Raw genomic sequence first — 25,645 nt, forward strand, 5'->3', positions numbered from 1 at the left:
GGTCCCAAATATTCATTATAATCTCTGCTGAAAAGAAGCTGCCGAGCAAGCAAAGTTAGCCCTGGCACATACCACGCTAATGATCACTCATGGAGACCCTGCCAGCATCTTCTCCAACAACCACCACCCTCCCTGCTCCACTGGGTCCTGAATCACAGACCATCTCTATCCCTGTTCATTGAGACTGGAAAGGACATGGGACAATGTTATATCCAGAAGTCCACCATATCTCTGCCTACCCCACAAGTAAATGATGAGGGGAAAATAAAGCAATATATTCATTATTTGTACCTCTCACTTAACTATGTTTCTCTATTAAAAGATATAATAATACTGAAAAACAGCAACAATCTTGTCAGAAGTTGTGGATAACTGAACCAATTAATTTACAAACTATTGTTTCGACTATGAAAACATCAATTTCCTAATCTATAACACAGGATTAACAAAAATTACCATAATACTATTTAATTTACATTAGTATGGAAATAACATGATTAAACATAAAAGCATGCCATAAACTCGCTCTGAAGTGCTACAGAAATGTAAGCGATATTATCATTACCATTTGCTGATTTATGTTAGATTGCCTATACTTCCAAAGAGACAGGTTTCCTCATGAAGTCCTAGCATTGTTTACTTCTTTTTCTAATTACGAAATAATAGAAAGAATCAGTCACTTAACCATTAAGATAGATGACGTTAACTCTCCACATCCATTTCGTTCCTCCACAGCCAGGGGTTCCCAGACCTGAGTGATGGCTGCTGAGAACTGCACTGCGTTTACTGACTTCATACTCTTAGGGCTTTCTGGCAGACAGGATGTGCAGCGGGGGCTCTTTGTGCTCTTCCTGCTGGTTTATGGCATCACCGTGATCGCCAACCTAGGGATGATCCTGCTGATCAACATGGACCCCAGGCTCCACACGCCCATGTATTATTTCCTGAGCAACTTGTCTTTCTGTGATGTCTGCTACTCCTCCACTGTCGCTCCCAAGATGCTAGCTGATTTCTTATCTGAGCAAAAAAGGATTCCATACAACGTATGCTTTCTTCAGATGTTTCTTTTTGGGTTCTTTGCAGCCGTGGAGTGTGTCCTGCTGTCTGTCATGGCATATGACCGTTATGTAGCCATTTGTAATCCACTTCTTTATACAAGAGCCATGTCCAGGAGAGTGTGCCTCCTGCTCGTGGCCATTGCCTACATTGCAGGTTTAATGGATATGACAATCTTCACCTCTTGCACTTTTCCATTGTCATTCTGCAATTCCAACATCATCAATCACTTTTTCTGTGACATCCCACCCTTACTCACCCTCTCCTCCTCAGATACAACCATCACTGAAAGAGTGTTGACCATTTCTTGTAGCTGTGTTGTGGGGTCCAGCATCATCACTGTCCTCCTCTCCTACAGCTACGTCATAACTACCATCCTTAGAATGAACTCAGCAGAGGGCAGACGCAAAGCCTTCTCTACCTGTGCCTCCCACCTAACCGCTGTGGCGATATTTTTTGGTACACTCTTTTTCATGTATTTCAGGCCCAACTCCAGTTACTCCATGGACACGGACAAAGTGGCTTCTGTTTTTTACACAGTTGTCATTCCCATGTTAAACCCACTGATCTACAGCTTAAGGAATAAGGATGTGAAAGGTGCCCTGAGAAAAGCACTAGGCACTAAGTTATGTTCTGGGTGAAAGCATGTTAACGCCAAGAGTTTTTATTCAGAGAGTTGAGAGCTCAAGTTCAGGTACTTTGACAGTGTCCTATAGTCTCACCAGTACAATTCTGGATATTTCTTTATCTATCTTTGTGTCTAAATTAAGTATAGGAAACACTCTTTTTTAAATTGTTTTCTTTATTGATTAAGGTATTATGTGTCCTTATCCCCTCATTGCCCCCCCCCCACCTTACCCCCACTCATGCCCTCAACCCCCTGGTGTCTGTGTCCATTGGTTAGGCTTATATGCATGCATACAAGTCCTTTGGTTGATCTCTCCTCCTTACCCCTACCCTCCCCTGCCTTCCCTCTGAGGTTTGACAGTCAGATCGATGCTTCTCTGTCTCTGGATCTGTTTTTGTTCATCAGTTTATGTTGTTCATTATATTCCATAAATGAGTGAGATCATGTGATATAACACTTAATCTTTTCAAACTAAGGAAGAGGAGCAATAGTTTTATTATATTGTTTTGCAAAGAGGGTCTTTTTATACCACTCTCTCCATTCATGGGTATGTCCCAGAGAAATATAGGCATAGTCACATCTCTCCCCATCTCAATTAAATTTATCCTCCTTAAAGTTCCATTTAAAAGAAAACACAATGAGTTTAATAAACTTGCGAAACCAGAAGGAGTTTTGGCGGTTTAATTTAGCTCATTTTTGGCTTTTTTATATGAACTAGCATGATACTATAAGTTTTATATCATAACACCTAGAAGTAATAAGTAGTAAATAATAAGAATAAATTAAATCATCCTGCCTAACTCTAAGTTCCATAAATAAAAGGCCTTTGCATGTCTTGTTCACCATTATTTTTACTTTTCTGTTTACAATGCTCATTTTCAGGATGCCATTCAAAAACATTCATTGCAGCAATATTTAAAATAGCCAAGACTTGGAAGCAGCCCAAGTGCCCATCAGTAGATGAGTGGATAAAAAAAGTGGTGGTACATTTACACAATGTAATGCTACTCAGCCACATAAAAAAAGCAATTTTACCTTTGCAACAAGCATAGATGGACCTGAAGATTATTATGCTAAGTGAAATAAGCCAATCAGAGAAAGGCAAGTACCATATGATTTCACTTATATGTGGAATCTAGTGAACAAAATAAACTAACGGAGACAGACTCATAGATACAGAGAAGACTGACAGCTGTCAGAGGGGAGAAAGTTGGGGGCTAGATCAGAAGAGTTAGGGATTGAGCAAAAGAAAAAAAAAAAAGACTCCTGGACACAGACAACATTGCTGTGATTACCAGAGGGAAGAGGGGTGGAGGGCGGGAGGAGAAGGTAAAGGGGAGATAAATGGTGATGGAAAGAGACTTGACTTGGGGTGGTAAGCACACAATACAATGTACAGATGATGTATTATAGAATTGTATACCTGAAACCTGTATTTTATTAACCAATGTCAACCTAATAAATTCAATTAAAAATTGATTGAATGAATGTGTGTTCCCCTGCAAGACTGATATAAAAAGGAGCCTTTATCAATGAAGAAGGAAAAAAAACCTTTCTTTGTTTAATTTAATTCTTGTATGTTCATCTTACACAAAATCCACCTGTACTTTTTCTTTTGGCCCAAGCTGTGTATCAGAGACCGGGATCATTTGATGTAGAGAAATTCTTGAATCCTTCATTTCTAAACATTCTGTCACAGGGATCAGCAGGATCAGCAGTTCTAGATTAAACTTTTTTTATTTTAATTTATTTTAAAGAGGGGGGAGAGAAAGAGAGAGAGAAGAACATCAATGTGAGAGGGATACATCCATTGGTTGTCTCCCATAGGCACTCTGACCAAGGAGGAACCCACAACCGAGGTGTGTGCCCTGACGGGAAATTGAACCTGCAACCTTCTGATGCACAGGACTATGTTCCAACCAACTGAGCAACACCAGTAAGGAAGCAACTCTAGATTTATATTGCACTTCATAGTCTTGACATCAGACTGTGGCTTTTCCTTCTTGCCCTCACTTTGGAGAACAGATACATGTTCTTGACAACTATACAGAAACTGCATGAATGAAGTTGGGGATATGGGACCTTGACCTTCTCTAATGGCTACTAGAAAAGAGAACCTTATCTCCCTTTACATGTTCATGGCATTATACTTATTAATTTTTTAAAAAGGAAATGAAATACCCAGAGTTATTAACAAAAATTTATGTTCAATGAAATAAAATGAAGAACAAATAGTATTTACATTGCTATTCTATTTGCAATGACTTAAATTGGTTCTCTGTGTATCTGTGAAATAAATTGAAACTGTGTCCTGAACACAATTTTGATGGTAGTCATTACTTAGTGGTTGGATGTTAAGCAATGCTAAAATCTATTTTAATAACTTAAGGTAATTGTACATGAGGTTTATACTATTATTGATTAACTATTAATCCAGTTATGGAAAACAATATACAATTTCAGGTTTTCAGAGTACTCATTAATTATTATTATGCCTAAACAAAATGTACAGAGTAGTCATTATTGACCTTAATCTGCTTTCCAAACTAGAGAGAGTATTAATAAATTCATTTGCAAAAAGTTCTTTTTATACACCTTTTCTCTGTTCATGGGTATGCCCCAGTGAAATATCATAACCTCTCCACCCATGTCAATTCAAATGATTCTTATTATGATTCAATTTTGTTAATGAGTTTAATAAATTTGCTCAGGTAGAATATAGTATTAGTGGATTATATGAGGTATGTTTGTATCCTTCCCATGTACCAGGATTAGCCAATAAATATTCCATCATCACAGAAATATATAAGTAGTAAAAAATGAATAAGAAAAATTTAAAAAGCTGATGCTCAAACTCATAGTCCATAAATGCAAGTCCCTTTTCTGCCTTGTTCACAATATTTCTACTTTGCCATTTATAATGTTCAGCTCCCACATGACATTTTAAAACATTTATTGAAAAAATGAATGACTGTCCCCTACAAAATTGATGCATTTGAGCCTTAGTATATTCATCCCCCAAAAAAATCCTTTTTATTTTATTTTAGAGATTTTGTAATTTTTTTTTAATCTCAATTTGTTTTATTTGATTCTAGTATGTCATCTTACAGAGATTCATCTCCACTGATTCATTTAGCCTCAGCTGAGTGTCAGGGGCAGGGATCATTTCATGTCAAGAACTTCTCAGATCCTCTATTTCTCCTCACTCTGCCCCAATTATACCAGCTGACATCCCCAGGATCAGCAGCTCTAGATTTACATTGCACTTCAGAGTCTTCCCATCAGCCTGTGGATTTCCCTTCTTTCCCTCATTCTGGTGAACAGATATGGTCCTACTGACAACTCTACAGAAGCTACATAAACGAAGGTTGGGGATAAAGGAGCAGGGCATTCTCTAATGTCACTGGGAGAAAGGATTCCATCTCCCTTGAAGTGTCCATAGCATTGTATTAGTTAAAATCATAGAAATAAAACTAAACCGCCCAGTTTATAAAGTTTAAGTTGTAAGGGAATAATTATTAATAAATGTATGTATTTAAAATTTTTAAAAATAACAAAGTAGTATTCACATTGGTGTTCAATTTACAACAATTTATATTTGCTTTCTTAACACTAGAGATAGGGAATTTAGAGCTAAGAAGGTTGTATAAAATAAAACTTGTTACTTCTTCAGTCTCCCAACCTTAAACCCCTTTGTCTTGTCAATTCCTCAATTTTTCACATATTTGTTGTTTTCTTGTCTAAAAGGTACATCAACTGTGTCCTTTGGTCAACTCTTTGAGTCTCACATTCGGTATGGGTCTCCTCTACATGCAAAATTCAATTTGGCTTTCTCCTGTTAATTTGTGTTATGCCAATTTCCTATTAGACCAGTCAAATAAAACAGAAGGGAAAAAGGAAATCGTTTCCCACCCCTACACAGTCAAAAAAAAAAAAAAAATCCTTGCAATGAGGGCAGCTGATGTGTACTTGTGGGAAGGAACCCGACAATGACTAATGAAAATAGCAATATGTGAGATTGCCATATTTCTAAGTGAGAAGTGAAAGAGATGTTTCAGAAGTGGAAGAAACAGGCTAAACAATGAAAAGGAGATGAAAACCTAATTTCATCAGACATCTGATTTCACTGGAGGAGAATTTAGACCCATGGAGGCCAAGAAGCACAGCATTGAAATAGTCTGGTAAATGTCTGACACTGACCAATTTAGTCAAGAGAGTGAAGAATTAAAGTTGAGCCTTTGCTGGAGTTGTTGCAGCATTCACAGGGGAAAACACAGAAGCGGAAGCTAATTAATCATGTTCTCACAGCACAGAAGAGTGGAGGCAGAGGCTTAGAGATTTGTCCCAACAGTCACGGGGTAGAAATAAAATGCAATCTGCCTATTGTTGATGTACCAGAGATGAGGACAGAAAGAACTGCTCATTTCAGGTAGGTTTCTAAATGGCTTAACGTAAAGAATGTAGGGCAAAGAAAAACCTTACTTTTGGAAAAATGAAGAATCCAGTTTGGGAATTTGGCTAATGAATCATTTTATATCTGCATACTCAGTTAAATAAATTCTTCCTTCTATTGGCCAATGATATTTCTTTGTTAGACCTGTGTGAATTTGTCTGACCTCATTTTTCACTGGTATAAGAAACTTAAATATTTTATTTATATTTTAATAAAGGTTCATAAGTAAACCATTACCTTTTATCACTGTACAAGAGATATCACTGTACATTTGCTCTTGTGTTTTGCAAATAATAATAGAGATAACACATTAAAAGTATCCATGCCATAGTTTTTGCCTATTAAAAAAAATAAAAATTAGACCACTCACTGCCCACATTCAAATTTTCATATATCAATAGACACACATGAATATACTGATTTTCATAGAAATAAGACAGAATCCTATATATCTCAAGAACATTTATTTTTTTATTTTTTCTGTACCTATTTTTATTTAGATGGAACAGACAGCTTAAAATAAAAAGATAGGTCAATTTCCACATTTTATTTTGTTTATACTTCTTCTCATCACATCTCTTTGGTTTGAAAGGGAATTTGTCCTTTTGGCAAAGACCAGTCATACAAATGGGTTCTAAGTGCTTCCACAAACCAGGGAAGGTGCGTGATAGAATCCTTCTGCAAAAGGTGTTTCGGGTTTCAGTAAACGCTATGATGCCACACACGGCAACAGTAGCATAAAAAGTTTCATTTAGGTGAGCAAGGGGAGCAGGAGGGATGCGGACATCTGTAATAGTGTCAAAAATAAACACAAAATAATAAAAGAAAAGAAAGATAATTTTTGTCATTTACTAACATATGTAGTACCATTGTCAGTGATAAAACTAGAGTTGTTTTCTTTAGTGAAAATCTACCACATTGGACATCTATTAATGCTAAAGCGTTAGACAGTCTCTGAAATGCTTATGTTCTTTTTTTAGTTCAGAGTTTAGTGTCGGGATGTGTTCATTCTGAAAAATCATTTGCTTTAAAAAAAATGGAACATGATTATATTTAATGCACAACTTTCGTTCAACCAAAAAGTAAAACACTACAGTAAAATAATAGCAAAAATAGGGTATTTCATCTGCAAAGCATGAGAAATGGTAAACATCTTTAGTCTTAAACAAGCTCTTAGAAACCAGTAACAGAGAGACTATAATCCAAGGAAACTGGAAAAAAGAAAATGAAATAATACAAATGATGGTCAAGGATTAAGCATTTATGATGATTGTGCTAAACAATGACAGAATAATTTATCTGCAATATCACACTGTCACAGAATTAAAACACTGACATCTAATGTTTTTCAGTTTTGAACAGTGTTGTACAGTGTTAACTCTCAAAACTGAACACTGGGAGACAGATTGATGAGGGGTATCTAAAATTAGGGGGAAAGCTGGTTTTTAATCAAAATATAAATTTTGAATATGCTTTGCCCTGGCAATGCTAATTCATTGAAATTATTTCAATGAATTACTTGAACGAATTCAAAATGAGTCATATAAAAGCATGTTTAATGCAGAGAAAATATGTAGCCAGTATATGCGCCCTAAATACTACTTGCCTATCAATTTATTAACACAAAGGTAATGCAAAAAATCCAATAGTAAATAATAGTGTAGGGAGTACAGAAAAAATAAGTATATGACTTCAAAAAGTATAAATATATATGTATAAATTTAAGTGGTTGTATAAAAGCAAGGATTATCTACTATCAGATTGTAGACAACTGTAGGAATCCATTTTTAAATCTTTAGCAGTTTGTTTTAGACAATATGGTTTCAAGATATGCTTTTGAAATTAACAAAGCATACTAGATTCACAGGATGTTTAATTAAATCATTATTTTTATGTTGTTAAAACACTACATTGCTTATAGTACAGAGGTATTTTGGGCCACCTATGGAGCCTTCTTTTCCTGTTCCTGCAACAGGGAGCCTGAACTAAACATGGTTTCCTTGGTAGCAGTGTCATGCACTTTATGACAATGGCCATCTCTCAGGATCAGACAACCATTTTCTGAAGAAAGACTTTATAACTAGGCAGTTGTTCACTTAGTATTAGGCTTAAGGACACCAGTGATATCAGGAAAGCCATGTAGATACAGATATAGTTTATTTATTTAATTTAAACACATGCACGTAGATATAATCACATGAAATGTCAGCATGTATTGGGGAGGTGATAGCACATTTTTAATTATTTTAAAATTCTAACTTATATTTTTATACATTTATTGAAATAGATTCAATTTTACATGGAAAACATTTCTTGATGACGTATCTAGAGAACTTAAGACCAAAGGTTTGGAATCCTGCACGTTGATCACTAGATCCTTATTCATATATTCTTTTTCTCACATTTATATACCCTCAGCTCCACTTTATATTCCCACAGAACTAAGGAGGTCACACATATTATGTACAACATAACTGATTGGGTAAAATATGGCAGTGGGGTGTAGAATTCCATTGGCCTCCCAAAAATCACCAACACCACCAAAGGGAGGCTGAATGTTGAGATCTTCACGTGAAATATGAGTCAATGAAAACAATAAAACAAAATTATAATTTCTATGGAATTGGTGTGAGGGTATAGATTAGATATGAATCTTTCTAGAATAATGGGATTGTGCACCAGTGAGTATTTTTAAATGTCTTAGAGATCTCATCTATTGGTGAATAATAGATTATGTGGGTTCCAGTAATTAGAGTTGAAGGATTCACACAGTACTCCATACTCTCTTTCTTTCTTTTAGGTCACCTGTGCTAATAGTATCCCAAAAGCTTCCCATCATTTTCCTGAGCAACAGCAGCTGTAAGAAGAGGCATGGATAGCACTGGCATATTCCTGACTGTGAACCCTAACATAACGTTCTCGGGGTCCCTCCAAAACTACTCCAGCAAGCACCAACCTCACTGCTCCAATGGGTCCTGGATCACAGACCATTTCTATCCCTTGTTGGTTAAGGCTGAATAGGACCTGAGGTGATGGGGTATTGGAGGAATGTTATATCTAGGAACCTGTAATCACTCTGCCTGCTTCACAATTGGATTAACGAAGAAATAACAAAGAAATATATTCATTACCTTCTTACTAACTACACTTCTCCATTACAGCATAGAATAGTTCTACAACACTAAAAAGAAAAACAATCTTGTCAGAATATGTGGGTTATCTGGACCAAATAATGTTAAGAGCTATTGCCTATACAGAACATTGAGGACATCAATTTATTAATATAAGATAGAAATAGTAAAAATTATCATAAGTACTACATAGGTTGGTGTGAAAATAGCATAGTTGATTTTGAATGAAAGTGCACTGCAAACTCTATCCAGTGCAATACAAATGTAGGCAATATTATTAGCATAATCACTTGATCAATTTGTAATAAATTGGGTATATTTCAAGGAGAGTCATTTTACCTAAAGCATACTTAGCAAAATGTTTATCTCTTTTTCTAGTTACTGAAAAAATGGTAATATGATGTCAACCCCACTTCCACTTCCTTCTCTAACACGAAGGGGTTTCCAGACCTGAGTGATGGCTGCTGAGAACTGCACTGTGTTTACTGACTTCATACTCTTAGGGCTTTCTGGCAGACAGGATGTGCAGCGGGGGCTCTTTGTGCTCTTCCTGCTGGTTTATGGCATCACCGTGATCGCCAACCTAGGGATGATCCTGCTGATCAACATGGACCCCAGGCTCCACACGCCCATGTATTATTTCCTGAGCAACTTGTCTTTCTGTGACATCTGCTACTCCTCCACTGTCGCTCCCAAGATGCTAGCTGATTTCTTATCTGAGCAAAAAAGGATTCCATATAATTTATGCTTTCTTCAGATGTTTCTTTTTGGGTTCTTTGCAGCTGTGGAGTGTGTCCTGCTGTCTGTCATGGCATATGACCGTTATGTAGCCATTTGTAATCCACTTCTTTATACAAGTGCCATGTCCAGAAGAGTGTGCTTCCGGCTCGTGGCCATTGCCTACATTGGAGGTTTGATGGATGTAACAATCTTCACCTCTTGCACTTTTCCATTATCACTGTGCAATTCCAACATCATCAATCACTTTTTCTGTGACATCCCACCTTTATTAGCTCTCTCCTCATTGAATACAAACATCATCGAAATAGCGACAACCATTTCCTGTAGCTGTGTTGTGGGGTCCAGCATCATCACTGTCCTCCTCTCCTACAGCTACGTCATAACTACCATCCTTAGAATGAACTCAGCAGAGGGCAAACACAAAGCCTTCTCTACCTGTGCCTCCCACCTAACCGCTGTGGGGATATTTTTTGGTACACTCTTTTTCATGTATTTCAGACCCAACTCCAGTTACTCCACTGACACAGACAAGGTAGCTTCTGTTTTTTACACAGTTGTCATCCCCATGTTAAACCCACTGATCTACAGCTTAAGGAATAAGGATGTGAAAGGTGCCCTGAGAAAAGCAGTTGGCACTAAGTTATGTTCTGGATGAAAGCATGTTCACCCAAAAATTTTTATTTAGAGATCTTGAGAGCTAAAGTTCAGGTACTTTGATAAGTGTCCTATACACTCACCAGCACAATTCTGCCTATTTCTTTATCTATCTTTGTGTCTAAATTAAGTGTAAGATACAGTGATTACCAATCTTAATCTCTTCTTATTTAGGAAGAGTAATAATAGGTTTACTCTACTGTTTTGCAAAGAGGATCTTTTTATACCACTCTCTCTATTCATGAGGTATCTCCCAGAGAAATATAGGCATAGTCTCATCTCCCTCCATGCCCATTAAATTTATCCTCCATAAAGCTCCATTTTTTCAAAACAATGAGTTTAATAAACTTGCTCAGTCACAGGGGAGTTTTAGTGGTTTAAGCTAGGTGGGTTTTTTTTGTGTGTGTGTGTGTGTTGTTGTTTTTTTGTGTTGTTGTTTTTTTGTCTTCTTCCTGTGTTCTGGCATCATACTATGAATTTTACATCATAACACTTAGAAGTAATAAGTAGTAAATAAATTAATAATATAAATTTAAATTATTTTGCCCTAACTCAAAGGTCTACAAATGCAAGGCCCTTACCTGACTTGTTCACCATTATTTCTACTTTGCTATTTACAATGCTCGTTTTCAGGATGCTATTCAAAAAATTTCATTGCAGCAATGTTTACAAATAGCCAAGATTTGGAAGCAGCCCAAGTGCCCATCAGTAGGTGAGTAGATAAAAAAGCTGTGGTGCATTTATACAATGTAATACTACTCAGCCACACACACACACATACACACACACACACACACACACACACACACACACACACACAAAAGAAGATAATATTGCCTTTTGAAACAGCATAGATGGACCTGGAGATTATTATGCTAAGTGAAACAAGCCAATCAGAGAAAGGCAAATACCACATGATTTCACTTATATGTGGAATCTAGTGAACAAAATAAACCAACTAAGTGGAAACAGACTCATGAACACATAACAAACAGCTGTCAAAGGGGATGGACTTGGGGGTGGATGAGGAGGATGAGCAATTAAGCAAAGAAAAGAAGGAAAGACTCATGGACACGAACAACAATATGGTGATTACCAGAGGATCGGGGTGAAGGGTGTAGGAGAGGATAAAGGGAGGATAAATGGAATGGAAGGAGACTTGACTTAGGGTGGTAAACACACAATATAATATATAGCAGATGTGTTGTAGAACTGTATACCTGAAACCTGTATTTTATTAACCAATGTAACCCAATAAATTTTTTTTAAAAAATTATTGAAGGAATGCATCTGTGTCCCCTGCAAGACTGATATAAAAAGGAGCCTTTGGCACTAGATGGTTTGGCTCAGTGGATAGAGCATCAGCCCCTGGACTGAAAGGTCCAAGGTTCGATTCTGGTCAAGGGCACATACTTTGGTTGCAGGCTCCATCCCTCACCATGGTCTCTGGGGTGAGTGTGGGAAGCAACCAACTGATGTGTCTCTCTCTCCTAGTTGTTTCTCTTTGTCTCTCCCCCTCCCTTCCACTCTCTCTAAAAATCAATGGGAAATATCTCATTGATTGAGGATTAAGAAAAAATAAAAATAAATAAAAAGGAGTTTTTATCAATGAAGAAGAAAAAGAACTTTATTTGTTTTATTTTATTCCTGTATGTTCATCTTCTCAAAATTCACCTATACTTCTTCCTTTGGCCTAAGCTAAGTATAAGATAAGGAATTATTTTATGTACAGAACTTTTTAGGATCCATTAATTCTGATCATTCTGCCCCAAGGATCAGTAGTTCTAGATTTAAAATTATTTTAATTGATTTTAGAGAGGGGTGAAGGAAGAAAGAGAGAGAGAGAGACCCATGTGAAAGAGATACATCAATTGGTTGCCTTCCATATGTGCCCTGACTAGGCATGGAATCCTCAATCTAGGTGTGTGCCCTGACCAAGAATTGAACCTGTGACCATCTGGTCCCTGGGAGGACACTTCAACCAACTGAGCCACCTGGACAGGGCAGCAGTTCTAGATTTATATTGCACTTCTTATTCTTCACATCTTTCCCTTCTTGCCCTCACTCTGGAGAACAGATACATGCTCTTGACAATTATACAGAAACTGCATGAATGAAGTGGGTGGTAAAGGATCTTGACCTACTCTAATGGCTACTAGAAAATAAAACTTTTTTTTTCATTTTTTTATTAAGGTACAAGTGGCCCGTTGCAGGAAGATTCCTGCAATAGGGCTTCCTGCTGTGGTCACTTCCCCACCTGCTTTCCTCCCTTCTCCCACAGCCCTGCCTGCTTCCCTTCCTTCTCCGTCGCCCTGCTTGCTTGCTTCTCCACAGCTTCGCTCCCTTCTGCAGGCTTGGCTTCTTTCTATGCTGTCTTGATATGCAAATTAACTGCCATCTTGGTTGGGTTAATTTGCATACGTTCCCTGATTGGCTGGTGGGCATGGCTTGGGCATAGCGACGGTGTGGTCAATTTGCATATTACTCTTTTATTAGGTAGGATTATATGTGTACATATCTTACCATTCCCCCCCCCCACCCCACTCCCATACCTGCCCTCACCCCCCAGAGTTTTGTGTCCATTGGTTATGCCCATACGCATGCACACAAGTCCTTTGGTAGATCCCCTATCTCCCCCACCCCTCCCTAACCCTCCTGCTGTAATTTGACAGTCCATTTGATGCTTTACTGTCTCTGTATCTATCTTTTTGTTCATCATTTATCTCACCTTACATTTTCATAGAATATACCAGTGGTCGGCAAACTCATTAGTCAACAGAGCCAAATATCAACAGTACAATGACTGAAATTTCTTTTGAGAGCCAAATTTTTAAAGCTTAAACTATATAGGTAGGTACATTGTTATTAACTTAATTAGGGTACTCCTAAGCTGGCCTTTGCTAAAAACTCAAGGGGCCAAAGAGCCGCATGTGGCTCATGAGCTGCAGTTTGCAGACCACTGGAATATACTAATTAATTAAAAAAATAAAATGCCCACAGTTATTAACAAAATTTGTTAAGAAAACTGAAATGCCCTTGGTTATTAACAATAATTTATGTTCAATGAAATAAAACAAAGAACAAAATAGTATTTACATTAGAATTCCATTTGCAATGAGTTAAAATGATTCTCTGTGTATCTGTGAAATAAACTGAAACTGTATTCTAAACACAATTTCAATAGTTGTCATTGCTTTATGGTTGGATATTAAGCAATGCTAAAATCTATTTTAATAACTTAAGGTAATTGTACATGATATTTGTACTATTATAGATTAGCTATTAATCCAGTTATGAAAACCATTATACAATTTCAGGTTTTCAGAGTATTCATTTATTTTTCAGGTTTCCATTATGTAAGAAATATGGAGGTTCTATCTGCTTTCTAGAGAGTTATAGGTTATACAAGGTTTTTCATTTAGGTCCTTAACCTTAATATAATGTACAAAGTGTACTTAATGTAATATACTTTAAAAAACATAAGAATGAAATAACACATTAAAACATGCAATTTTCAGCTGGTTATTTTACTTGCATTACTTATTGAACACATTTTTAAGACAAAAAAAAGTATTTTACTATGTCTTAAGTATTTCCTTTAATAATCCCAAATATTTTGTTTTTCACAGACTATATCACATAACAGAACCTCTCAATCACTGTTCAAATCTTTAGCCAACTTAATGTACTTTATTAAAAATATTAAATATATTTATTTCTACAAAAATTAAACCAGTTCGCCAACTCTCCCACAGGCCTGATGAGCTACACTAACTCCAGGGCAGCACCGCCCTGAGCTGCCTTGGCCTGGGCCTGGCACGGATGGTCGTGGCATCTGGCTGCACTGCCCGCCGGCACCACTGTGGAGAACAAGGCCAGATTTTATGTATATAATATGTATAACACATATATACACATATGCATATGCACACACATATATATGCGTGTAACTTCTAAAACTCTAATCTTCTAATCATCAGAGCATGTAGAGTTATTGTGCTTCTAAAGCAAGATCCCTAAAATCATGAAAGATACTGTATAGGGTGTGTGGGAGAGGTAGAAGAGGGTCAAGGAGAGATAAATGTTGAAGGGAGGAGACTTGACTTGGGGTGGTAAACAAACACAACACAATATACAGATGATGTGTTATAGAATTGTATACCTGAAATCTGTATCATTTAATTAAGCAATATCACCCCAATAAATTCAATTTAAAAATCAATGTAAAGATCTCATCATCATGCCATTAAAAACTACCCCTTGACTGATTTCTGTGCAAACTCCCTACTTATAAAAAAGTCTTTATTGTTGAGAATATTACAGATGTCTCCCACTTTACCCTAATTACCCCCCTCCACCTGGCTTCCACCCCACCCCAGGTCTTCACTGCACTATTGTCTGAGTCCATGAGTTATGCATATATGCATATAAATTCTTTGGTTAATCTCATCCCAACCCCCTGATCCTCTTCCATCTGAGATTCATCATTCTGTTCCATACTTCCACATTTTTTACTATGTTTTATTCGTCAGTTTATTTTGTTCAATAGATTCCACAGATAAATGAGATCTTGTGATATTTGTCTTTCTCTGACTGGCTTATTTCACTCAAAATAATAATCTAAAGATCTATCCATGCTGTCTCAAAGGATAGAAGATCTTCCTTTTTTATTGCTGCATAGTATTCCATTGTGTAAATGTACCACAGCTTTTTTATCCATTCATCTACTGATGGGAACCTGGGTAGTTTCCAGATCTTAGCTATTATAAATAACACTGTTATGAATATAGGAGTGCATATATTATTCTGATTGGTGTCTGGGGGTTTCATTCTTTTTTATGGCTGCATAATATGCCATTGTATGTATATCACATTTTCTTTATCCATTCATCTATTGATGAGTATATAGGTTGTTTCCACATCTTGGCTATCATTAGTAACTAGTGGGCCAGTGCACAGATTTGTGCACATTGAAAGGAAATTAATTAGAAGAAATATTTTAATATCACTATTTCCCCTTTCTCTATAATAGAAGTGTCAACCAAATTCATGATCGACAATGACAGATCGAAACACATGCTTGCAATTGGCACCAGCTAGAGCTTCATATATATTGATAAACTTGCTTAATTAGACCTGTTTTCTGATTTAGCTAAACTTTTCCCAGCCCAGTGAAGCACCCCAACTTCTCTTTCAGGTAATTGTCAGCAACACAGCAGTAAATATCAACACAAAGCCGATTATTATTGTAGATCACTCAGAGAGAACAAAGGGTAAAATATTTAACTGCAGCAGTTTTTGACTATATTCTGCACAGTGAGAAAACCAGCAGTCATTTTCAAAGTCCACCATTTCTTACTTCTTTTCAGTCAGATTAAGTTTCTAAGCTTTCTAAATATCTGCTTTCCAGCTAATGAAAAGAAAATAGGATTCCACCAAGTCTCCTATTTACCTACTCCAGGACTTCTGTGAAGGTCAACTGAAATGAGGCACGGGAAAATGCTTCACAGACATTTGGTTAAAGTTTGAAATGTTTGCACCTGGCTATAAAGCAAGTCATATTCCTGGGCTGAAGAAACTGCAAGGAGGCTAGTTGTCACTAGGGAGAGGAAGCTGGGCGTTGCTATGTGATGTCATTACCCGGCACCCACAGCCACCATTTCTGGGCTGGGCTGGACTGGGCTGTGGGCCACATTTTACGCCATGGGATCTTGGTAGCATCAGCTGCGATTTAGTGGGCTGTCGCTCCGGGGTGGTGGCAGAGCCTGTGTCCCACTTGAGGGAAGCTGAGTGTTGCTTTGTCGGCACCAGGTCCGTGGTGCGGGTTCTCTGTAAATGACCAGTGAGGTCGGACACTTAGCATATTAGCCTTTTATACATATAGATGCTATTATGAACATGGGGTTACCAATATCTTCTCAAGTGAGTGTTGTTTTTTCCTAGTCATGTACCCACTCTTTTAAAAGAAACATTGCTATTTATATGAAACTATAAGAAAAACTGGGATAGGGACCGAAAAACTTAACTAAATCTTCATGTTCTCATGATGTATGCAATTTTCTATAAGTTTTTATATTTTCCTGGGTTTTGACTTTCTTATCTCCGAAGTATATTTAGATGAATTAATGTATCATTCTATATTCAAAATAGTATTTAAAAAGACACCAGCATTAGAGAGACAAAGGAAGAGTGACAATAGGTTCACTAGTACCATAACAAAGCATTTTCTTATGTTTATCTGATGGCAAATTGCTAGCAATTACTTAGGTGGTTTGAGATTTGCCTTAGCTATATCTCCCACAGGAGTACATTTGGTGCTTTGGTATTGGGATCATCACACACACAAAGGCAATACTTTATGAAAAGACATTAAAAATGGTCACTAAGAGCAATTTCCCAAAAATTGAAAATACATTAATTTCACTGAATTTTACCTGAGATTATTCTACCATTAGAAGCTAGGGGTAACTCCATAACAACACACACACAAAAAAAAAAAACAAGTGAGCTAAAGTAACAGCAAACCTATGTTCCTGTTTACTCCAGGTGGGTTTCAATGGAAACATGAAATTTCCTGAACTACTGGAATGCACAAATCTACATGCCTTACACATCTTATCTTTCTTCTTGTTTAAATAAATTTTGCCTTTACAAGTCTCTGGCAATTAAGTTAACTCTGATAATATTCAAGATGTATAACTAATGTACATGATTATTACACATTTTATAAATGACTCAAACTCAACATAAACTATTACTCAATAAATGGACAATGCAAAGATTATCCCACAAAGCTGCCAGGTTGCACAACATCAAGGGACCAATTTCCTCATTTACTAATGCTTCCTGGGCATGGTGCAATGCAGCTGCCCTCTACATCGCTATCTTCACACCAGCATTAACTCTATTCCATTGCCCAGCTGATATACAGAAAACACTCCCAATGCAGTAGCCCTTCCTAATTGCCCCTTCTGTCTTCTATCAGTGTTAGGATCCCACGTTTGTTTAGAAGTGGGACTTAAACGGTCTCTCACTTCTCTCAGAATCTAGGAGTCTATGGGCCATTAATTTTGTGACTTTTTAAATGTCACTTTAACAAAAACACACAATAATATTCTAGAGAGTATTTAAGAGAGTTATATTTTAAGACAAATTTGGTTCATTGCACTGTATTCAGGAATCTATGGAACAACATCTATTAATGCAATGAAACAATGTCAAAGAGACTCTAGACATTAACTTATCACCTCTGGTTTTCATGTTCTGTTTCATATCATGAAGTTGTTAGAGACAAGTCAACCTTGAAATATATTAAATACATCATAATATGTGTTAATCATTAGGTATTTAAACATCTGTCTTGGGCAAAAAGGCCAAATTTTCTTTATTTAAGGTCAATCTCTTTGCTTCTAAGCATGATTTTCATAATTTATTTTTAAAAATACATGGATATGAAAAATTATGTAAGTATAAATTTACTCATCTCACAGTTTTTCATGCTATGAACAATTACATATAAACCAAGTGTCTATTAGCAGAGAGTACATTGAATAAATTAATACACAAGAGTAGAAAGATATACACTATCTGTATTCGTAATACTTGGTAATATATATATAAGGTATATTTATTCTGACCTAATTTGGGTTTAAAAGTTAAAAATCTAATAATATAGTCAACATTGGTAGTGTGATTTTGGTCAGTATTTTCCAAAAATATTTACTTTGTGAGTGTGTTTAATGTAATAATGTTTGTGATATTCAAGGAAAATATGAATCCAAAATAAATATATAAAACACATTTTAAACCTAGCAAATTGAGATGGAACACAGTTCAGAAATATGTAAGTACTAAATACATGTATAAGAAAAAATTTGAAAGCTGCTCCAACTCATAATCCATAAATGCAAGTCACTTTTCTGCCTTATTCACAATATTTCTACTTTGCTATTTATAATGTTCAGCTCCCACATGACATTTTAAAACATTTATTGAATAATGAATGACTGTTCCCTACAAAATTGATGCATTTGAGCCTTGGTATATTCATCCCTCCAAAAAATCCTTTTTATTTTATTTATTCTTTTTATTTTAGAGCTTTTGTACATTTTTTAAAAACCACAATTGTTTTATTTTATTCTAGTATGCCATCTTACAGAGATTCATCTCCACTGATTCATTTAGCCTCAGCTGAGTATCAGGGGCAGGGATCATTTCATGTCAAGAACTTCTCAGATCCTCTATTTCTCCTCACTCTGCCCCAATTATACCAGCAGACATCCCCAGGATCAGCAGCTCTAGATTGACACTGCACTTCAGAGTCTTCCCATCAGCCTGTGGATTTCCCTTCTTTCGCTCATTCTGGTGAACAGACATGGTCCTACTGACAACTCTACAGAAGCTACATAAACGAAGGTTGGGGATAAAGGAGCAGGGCATTCTCTAATGTCACTGGGAGAAAGGATTCCATCTCCCTTGAAGTGTCCATAGCATTGTATTAGTTAAAATCATAGAAATAAAACTAAACAGCCCAGTTTATAAAGTTTAAGTTGTAAGGAAATAATTATTAATAAATGTATGTATTTAAAATTTTTAAAAATAACAAAGTAGTATTCATATTGGTCAATTTGCAACAATTTATATTTGCTTTCTTAACACTAGAGATAGGGAATTTAGAGCTAAGAAGGTTGTATAAGTAAAACTTGTTACTTCTTCACTATCCCAACCCTAAACCTCTGTCTTGTCAATTCCTCAATTTTTCACATATTTTTTGTTTTCTTGTCTAAAAGGTACATAAACTGTGTCCTTTGGTCACCTCTTTGAGTCTCACATTTGGTATGGGTCTCCTCTACATGCAAAATTCAATTTGGCTTTCTCCTGTTAATTTGTGTTATGCCAATTTCCTATTAGGCCAGTCAAAGAAAACAGAAGAGAAGAAGGAAAAGTTTCCCACCCCTACACAGTAAAAAAAAAAAAAAAAAAAAAATCCTTGCAATGAGGGCAGCTGATGTGTACTTGTGGAAAGGAATCCGACAATGACTAATGAAAATGGCAATATGTGAGACAACCATATTTCTAAATGAGAAGTGAAGGAGATGTTTCAGAAGTGGAAGAAACAGGCTAAACAATGAAAAGGAGATGAAAACCTAATTTCATTAGACATCTGATTTCACTGGAGGAGAACGTAGACCCATGGAGGCCAAGAAGCACAGCATTGAAATAGTCTGGTAAATGTCTGACACTGACCAACTTAGTCAAGAGAGTGAAGAATTAAAGTTGAGTCTTTGCTAAAGTTGTTGCAGCATTCACAGGGGAAAACACAGAATCGGAATCTAATTAATCATGTTCTCACAGCACAGAAGAGTGAAGGCAGATCTTCAGAGATTTGTCCCCAACCGTCATGAGGTAGAAATAAAATGCAATCTGCCTATTGTTGGTGTACCAGAGATAAGGACAGAAAGAACTGCTCATTTCAGGTAGGTTTCTAAATGGCTTAACGTAAAGAATGTAGGGCAAAGAAAAACCTTACTTTTGGAAAAATGAAGAATCCGGTTTGGGAATTTGGTTAATGATTCATTTCATATCTGCTTACTCAGTTAAATAAATTTTTCATACCAATGGCCATATAATGATATTTCTTTGTTAGACCTGTGTGAATTTGTCTAACCTCATTTATCATTAGTATAAGTTAAATATCTGATTTACATTTTAATAAATGTTGATAAGTAAACCATTACTTTTTCTCACTCTACAATAGCATGTCATAAATGTAAGAAGTTTCATCAAAAGGTTTTTGGAACCTTGAGGATTGTCTGCTGGAAATGGCTAAGGGCATTTTCCCACATCTAAAGATTTGTACCAATCTGACAATAGATTCTGTATACTAAACCTTGCCTTTGATATGTACATCTACCTTGCTTTAGGACAATTTGTGTTAATAAAAAAGCAAGGGGTCCAGAGAGACAGGAGAACTTGCTTTCTTTAGCTTAGTCTTCTCTGGACCTCCAAAATGCCTTCCAAAATTATGTTTCGTCTCTAGACTCTTTAATAATGTACAGCAGCCCCTTCTCCAGATTCCTAAACCCCTTGCAGATGCTGAGAAAGATCCCCGGCATCACTGTACATGTCAATTTAAGGTTTGCTCTTGTGTTTTGCAAATAATAATAGAGATAATACATTCAAAAGTATCATTGTTAATCCATATCATAGTTTTTAAGTCTAGAAAAAATAAAAATTAGACCACTCACTGCCCACATTCAAATTTTCATATATCAGCAGACACACATAAACATAGTGATTTTCATAGAAAAAAGACAGAATCCTATATATCTCAAGAACATTTATTTTTCCTGTACTTATTTTCATTTAAATGGGAAAGGTCGCTTAAAATAAAAGGATAGGTAAACTTCCACATTTTATTTTGTTTTCACTTCTTTTTATCACATCTCTTTGGCTTGAAAATGGTTTTGCCCTTTTGTCAAAGGTCAGTCATACAAATGGGTTCTATGTGCTTTTACAAACCAGGGAATATGAGTGATAGAATAATTCTGCTAAATATGTTTCAGGTTTCATTAAACAATAAGATGCCACACACCAAAACAGTAGCATAAAAACTTTCATTTAGGTGGGTAAAGGGGGACGGGGAGGGTATGGAGATATCTGCAATATTGTCAACAATAAATATAAAGTAATAAAAGAAAAGAAAAACAATTTTTGTCATTTAATTACATATGCAGTACCATTGTCAGTGATAAAATCAGTCTTTTTTTTTTAGTGAAAACACAAAACTATCATATTGGCCATGTATTAAAGCTTTAGACTGTCTCTGAAATGCTAATGTTCTTTTATTAGTTCAGAGTTTAATGCAGGGCTGTTTTCATTCTGAAAATTCATTTGCTTTAAAAAAACAACAACAAGAAAACATGATTATATTTAATACACAACTTTGGTACAACCAAAAAGTAAAACACCACAGTAAAATAATAACAACAAAAAAACACATGGTATTTCATCTGCAATGACTAACAAATGGTTAACATCTTTAGTCTTAAACAAGCTCTTAGAAATCAGTAACAGAGAGACTATACTCCAAGGAAACTGGAAAAAAGAAAATGAAGTAATACAAATGATGGTCAAGGATTAAGCATTTATGATGATTGTGCTAAATAGTGACAGAATAATTTATCTGCAATATCACACTGTCACAGAATAAAAACACTGACTAATGTTTTTCAATTTTGAACAGTGTTGTACAGTTTTAACTCTCATAACTGAACACTGGGAGACAGGTTGATGAGGAGTATCTACAATTAGGAAGAGAGCTAGTATTTTAATCAAAATATAAATTTTGAATATCCTTTGCCCTGGCAGTGCTAATTCATTGAAATTATTTCAATAAACTAGTTGAGCAAATTCAAAATGAGTTACATAAAAACATGTTTAATGCAGAGAAAATATGTAGCCAGTATATGCACTCTAAAACACTACCTGCCTATCAATTTATTAACACAAAGGATTTGCATCAAATCCAATAGTAGATAATGGTGTATGAAGTACAGAAAAAAATAAGTGTATGACTTTAAAAAGTATAGATAAATATATATATATATATATATGTGTGTGTGTGTGTGTGTGTGTGTGTGTGTGTGTGTGTGTGTGTGTATACATTTAAGTGGTTTTATAAAAGCAAGGAGTATCTACTAAGAGATTGTAGACAACTGCAGGAATCCATTTTTTATTTTAAATCTTTAGCAGTTTATTTTATACAATATGGTTTCAATATATGTTTTGAAATTAGTAAAGCATACTAGATTCACAGAATGTTCAATTAAATTATTATTTTTTATGTTGTTAAAACACTACATTGCTTATAGTACAGAGGTATTTTTGGCCACCTATGGTGCCTTCTTTTCCTGTTTCATGCAACAGGGAGGCTGAACTAAACCTGGTTTCCTTGGTAGCACTGTCATGCACTTATATGACAATGGCCATCTCTCAGGATCAGACAACCATTTTCTGGAAGATAGATTTTATAACTAGGCAGTTGTTCACTTAGTATTAGGCTTAAGGACACCAGTGATATCAGGAAAGCCATGTAGATACAGATATATTTTATTTATTTAATTTAAACACATGCACGTAGATATAATCACATGAAATGTCAGCATGGATTGGGGAGGCGGTAGCTCATTTTTAATTATTTTAACATTCTAACTTCTATTTTTGTACATTTTCCAAAATAGATTTATTTTTACATGGAAGACATTTCTTGATGACATATCTAGAGAACCTGAGACCAAGGTTTTGGAATCTTGCACATTGATCAATAGATCCTTATTCAGATTTTTTTTTTCTCATGTCATATACCCTCAACTCTACTTTATATTCCCACAGAACTAAGGAGGTCACCCCTGATATTAGTAGAGGCCCACTGCACGAATTCGTGCACGGGTGGGGTCCCTCTGCCTGGCCAGCGATCGGGCCAATCAGGCCATCTCACCCACTCCAGATCAGGCCAATGGGGGCCAGCTGGTCAGGGAGGGACTGTGGAAGGGCTCCAGGGCATGTCTGACCCTCTCACCCAGGTTGGATTGGCCAGACCCGTCACAGCGTCTGCCCCCTGGTGGTCAGTGCACATCACAGCAACTGGTCAAGCAGTGAACCGAAGGGTCAACCAATCAGTCAGACACTTAGCATTTTAATACATAGCATAATTGATTGGGTAAAATATGGCAGTGTGACATAGAATTCCATTGGCCTCCCAAAAACCACCAACACCACCAAAGGGAGGCCGATTTGGAGATCTTCCCGTGAAATATGAGTCAATGAAAACAATAAAACAAAATTACAATTTCTAGGGAATTGGTGTGAGGGTATAGTTTGAATATTAATCTTTCTAAAATAATGGGATTCTGCACCAGTGAGTATTTTTAAATGTCTTAGAGATCTGATCTGTTGGTGAATAATAGATTATGTGGGTTCCAGTAAATTAGAGTTGAAGGGTTCACACAGTAGTCCATACTCTCTTTCTTTCTTCTAGGTCACCTGTGCTAATAGTATCCCAAAAGCTTCCCATCATTTTCCCTGAGCAACAGCTGCTGTCAGAAGAGGCATGGTTAGCACTGGCATAATTCTAACTGTGAACCCTAACATAACGTTCTCAGGGACCCTACAAAACTACTCCAGCAACCACCACCCTCACTGCTCCATGGGTCCTGGGTCACAGACCATTTCTATCCCTTATTTGTTAAGGCTGGATAGGATCTGAGGGGCTGATGGGGTATTGGGAGAATGTTATATCTAGGAAACTGTAATTACTCTGCCTGCTTCACAATTGGATTAATGAAGAAATAATAAAAAAGTACATTTATTACCTGAATCTCTCACCAACTACACTTCTCTATTAAGGACAGAATAGTCCTACAACACTAACAAGAAAAACAATCTTGTCAGAATATGTGGGTTACTGGACCAAATAATTTTAAGAACTATTGCCTATACAGAACACTGAGGACATCGATAGCATAACATGAGATAGAAGTAGTAAAATTATCATAAGTACTACATAGGTTGGTGTGCAAATAATATTAGTGATTTTTAATAAAAGTGCCCTGAAAACCCTATACAGCGCTATCCAAATGTAGGCAATATTATTAGCATAATCACTTCAACAATTTGTAATAAATTGGGTATATTTCAAGGAGAGTCATTTTACATAAAGCATACTTAGGAATGTTTATCTCTTTTACTAATTAGTGAAAAATAGTAATATGATGTCAACCCCACTTCCACTTCCTTCTTTAACACAAAGGGGTTTCCAGACCTGAGTGATGGCTGCTGAGAACTGCACTGTGTTTACTGACTTCATACTCTTAGGGCTTTCTGGCAGACAGGATGTGCAGCGGGGGCTCTTTGTGCTCTTCCTGCTGGTTTATGGCATCACCGTGATCGCCAACCTAGGGATGATCCTGCTGATCAACATGGACCCCAGGCTCCACACGCCCATGTATTATTTCCTGAGCAACCTGTCTTTCTGTGATGTCTGCTACTCCTCCACTGTCGCTCCCAAGATGCTAGCTGATTTCTTATCTGAGCAAAAAAGGATCCCATATAATGTATGCATTTTTCAGATGTTTACTTTTGGGTTCTTTGCAGCTGCGGAATGTGTCCTGCTGTCTGTCATGGCATATGACCGTTATGTAGCCATTTGTAATCCACTTCTTTATACAACTACCATGTCCAGGAGTGTTTGCATCCAGCTCATGGCCATTGCCTACATTGCAGGTTTGATGGATATGACAATCTTCACCTATTGCACAACTCTATTGTCATTCTGCAATTCCAATGTCATCAATCACTTCTTCTGTGACTTCCCACCCTTACTTGCCCTCTCCTCCTCAGATACAACCATCATTGAAATAGCATTGACCATTTCCTGTAGCTGTGTTGTGGGGTCCAGCATCATCACTGTCCTCCTCTCCTACAGCTACGTCATAACTACCATCCTTAGAATGAACTCAGCAGAGGGCAGACGCAAAGCCTTCTCTACCTGTGCCTCCCACCTAACCGCTGTGGCGATATTTTTTGGAACACTCTTTTGCGTGTATTTCCGACCCAGCTTGAGTAACACCATGGACATGAGCAAAGTAGCTTCTGTTTTCTACACAGTTGTCATCCCCATGTTAAACCCACTGATCTACAGCTTAAGGAATAAGGATGTGAAAGGTGCTCTGAGGAAAGCAGTTGGCAGTAAGTTATGTCTTGGGTGAAAGCGTGTTCACCCAAAAAGTTTTTGTTTCGAGGTGTTGAAAGATCACCTTCTGATACTTTGACAAGTGTTCTGTGTAGTCTTGCCAGTACAATTCTGGATATTTCTTTACCTCTTTTTACCTAAATTGAGCATAGGATACAGTGATTATTAATCTTATTCTATTCAAACTAAGGAAGAGTAGTAATATGTTTGCTCTACTGTTTTGCCAAGAG

At 36.6% G+C, this 25,645-nt stretch overlaps 3 protein-coding genes across 3 annotated transcripts; all 3 read left to right on the top strand.

The window, feature by feature from the left end:
- Window positions 1–758: 758 nt before the first annotated feature.
- On the top strand, window positions 759–1,697 carry LOC103290997 (olfactory receptor 5W2-like). The gene has a single exon (XM_008146962.2). It carries the CDS (start codon window positions 759–761, stop codon window positions 1,695–1,697), a length of 939 nt encoding a protein of 312 aa, XP_008145184.2.
- Window positions 1,698–9,725: 8,028 nt separating this feature from the next.
- On the top strand, window positions 9,726–10,664 carry LOC129151329 (olfactory receptor 1019-like). Its single transcript, XM_054725708.1, has one exon. The coding sequence runs from the start codon at window positions 9,726–9,728 to the stop codon at window positions 10,662–10,664; it is 939 nt and encodes a 312-aa protein (XP_054581683.1).
- Window positions 10,665–24,492: 13,828 nt separating this feature from the next.
- On the top strand, window positions 24,493–25,431 carry LOC103290998 (olfactory receptor 1052-like). Its single transcript, XM_008146964.2, has one exon. The coding sequence runs from the start codon at window positions 24,493–24,495 to the stop codon at window positions 25,429–25,431; it is 939 nt and encodes a 312-aa protein (XP_008145186.2).
- Window positions 25,432–25,645: the final 214 nt, after the last annotated feature.

The sequence above is a fragment of the Eptesicus fuscus genome, chromosome 13 (genome assembly GCF_027574615.1).
Source record: "Eptesicus fuscus isolate TK198812 chromosome 13, DD_ASM_mEF_20220401, whole genome shotgun sequence".
Classification (NCBI taxonomy): Eukaryota; Metazoa; Chordata; class Mammalia; order Chiroptera; family Vespertilionidae; genus Eptesicus; species Eptesicus fuscus.

What these genes read in the sequence shown, in the direction of transcription:
- LOC103290997 (XM_008146962.2), top strand. Translation starts at nt 759, where the DNA reads ATGGCTGCTGAGAACTGCACTGCGTTTACTGACTTCATACTCTTAGGG.
- LOC129151329 (XM_054725708.1), top strand. Translation starts at nt 9,726, where the DNA reads ATGGCTGCTGAGAACTGCACTGTGTTTACTGACTTCATACTCTTAGGG.
- LOC103290998 (XM_008146964.2), top strand. Translation starts at nt 24,493, where the DNA reads ATGGCTGCTGAGAACTGCACTGTGTTTACTGACTTCATACTCTTAGGG.